The 2134-nt window shown below is 42.1% G+C and overlaps 1 protein-coding gene across 1 annotated transcript; it reads right to left on the bottom strand.

The window, feature by feature from the left end:
• Window positions 1–348: 348 nt before the first annotated feature.
• LOC139887656 (uncharacterized) lies at window positions 349–1005 on the bottom strand. The gene has a single exon (XM_071870725.1). The coding sequence runs from the start codon at window positions 1003–1005 to the stop codon at window positions 349–351; it is 657 nt and encodes a 218-aa protein (XP_071726826.1).
• Window positions 1006–2134: the final 1129 nt, after the last annotated feature.

The raw sequence follows: 2134 nt of genomic DNA, 5'->3' as shown, positions 1-2134 counted from the left end.
ACCTATCTTGTTGAGTGATTGTCCTTGACTTTTGTTTATGGTCATTGCATACGAAACTTTTATCGGAAACTGCAGTCTTTTGAGAACAAACGGTAACGACGGATCTTTGTGGATGAGTTTCATTCTTGGGAAAAACACTCTCTCACCAACACGCGTGCCTGTGATTATTTCAGCCTCAACCGATTTACCTAGTAGTTGAGTAATAATCATCCTTGTACCATTACAGAGGCCACCAGCAACATTTATATTACGTAGCAAAAATAGCCGGGATGCCACCTTTAACTCTAAGACGTGCGGTGGAAGACCAGGGTAGTTGAGTGTGTTTAGGTATTCCGTTGGATATAACATTTATGCCTCAACTCCGTCATTCCCATGAGGTGTTGCACTGTCATAACTGTTGCAGGTTGTCACCGGGACATCAACCATATCGACGATAATCTTGTTTATTGTATCTGCGACGTCATTTTTTGGACAGACGATTGCCTTCTGTTGGAGTTCAGCGGCAGTTGGATTTTGTAACGATTCACGGGGGTATATAAAAGAAATGAGATTTTGTAGACCATTTTCATCATCGGGAATACAGTAGTTATCCGGAATAGATAACCAACGACTATTATGTGGGTCCTCCGAATCTTGCGTGCCTATCTGACCGTTCCCCACACTTAACAGCCACCTCGAAAATTCCTCGCTCCTCGCCTTTTCAGATGCCGACAGACCAGGACGTAGTAACCTCATATTTTGTGTTAGAACAGAGATTTTGAAGTGTCGCCATAGATACGAAGATGTGACACAAGCAGCTAATATTTCAGATTTACTCCCATTCGGCTTAACCAGTAGCGTTTGTTTAAAATCACCCCCAAGAATAAAAGACTTGACCCCAAAAACTGCGTCGTTGTTGTCCAGGATGTCTCTAAGGCTCATGTCTAGAGCTTCGAAACAGCGGTTGTTATTCATTGGCACCTCATCCCAGACAATTAGATCTGTACTCTCGATAAGTTTTGCCATCTCAGTTTTTTTCTTTATGTTTCACATTGATTCATCTGTGAGGTCCAACGGAAGTTTGAACCGAGAATGTGCGGTTCTTCCCGAAGGCAGCAGTAGAGAAGCAACGCCGAATGATGCTACGGCTAGTACAATCTTCCCTCTTGCTCGCAGTGCTATGATAATCGACCTCCATAAAAATGTTTTACCCGTGCCGCCATGCCCACACACAAAAACTAATTCTTCCTGATTAAAAAGCACAACATTTGTTACCAATTCATATACTTGTTTTTGTTCTGTGTTCATACTGCGTTCTAGTTCTAATCGTTCGGCGTCAAGAGATCGACGGTTGTAGTTTTTTTTCCTCCATGATTAACCTGTTTGCTAGATCGACAAGCAAGTTAGGTGGTAGCGTTGGAAGCGCATAATCAGAAATAGACTTTGAACATTGATTTAAAAGAACTTCGACCTCGAACAGAACATAATTGTGTAGTTCCTCGTCATTTATGTGTAGTGCTGGCATATTTAATGTTGTGGCTGTGCGTAGCGGTATGTCGTCTGACATCATTTCTCAATGGTTCTCCCAAAGTTCAACTGGATTACTGACTAGGCAGTATACCAAAATATGAGCGAAAAGGGAACGAAGCTGTGAAGCTGTTGCATGCACATATGCTTCTTCTAGTGTTGTTGTCCATTCCCTATCGTCGCCTAGCAAGCCAGCAGCTTGGCAAGCCAACCGACATGTACTATGAACAACTTGATTAACAGTCCTGATATCTTCAAAACTCTGACAACCCTTCTGATGGCAGAACAACATTCTGAGGAAGAAAGCCTCTTCATACGCAGGATGTATGTACGATATTCTTCCAATAGAAGGCTTCTTCAAGTTTGCTCTCCGGTTCCAACACTTTTTTGAGTCGTTCTAAACAAATTCGGAAGGGAATTCTAAATACGTGAGCTTTTTTCCGAGGGAAGAAGACGCATTATAAGATAACCACTGAGTCAGAGTAGTTTTTCTAGTTGGATTGGTTGCTACGATCGAAGTAAGTTGCTGTTTTTCATGAAACTTAATTAGCTGCATGTTTTTTAAATGAACAGCGAGGATCTGAACAGCTGGTTCACGGTGGTGAATCGCGAAGTTAAAAATGCGCCA

The sequence above is a fragment of the Rutidosis leptorrhynchoides genome, chromosome 2 (genome assembly GCF_046630445.1).
Source record: "Rutidosis leptorrhynchoides isolate AG116_Rl617_1_P2 chromosome 2, CSIRO_AGI_Rlap_v1, whole genome shotgun sequence".
NCBI lineage: Eukaryota > Viridiplantae > Streptophyta > Magnoliopsida > Asterales > Asteraceae > Rutidosis > Rutidosis leptorrhynchoides.
Note: the sequence above shows the minus strand (reverse complement) of the source record. Positions and strands in the feature narration are given on the sequence as shown.

Excerpts from the sequence above, each read along its gene's own strand:
- LOC139887656 (XM_071870725.1), bottom strand. The coding sequence starts at position 1,005 with ATGGCAAAACTTATCGAGAGTACAGATCTAATTGTCTGGGATGAGGTG.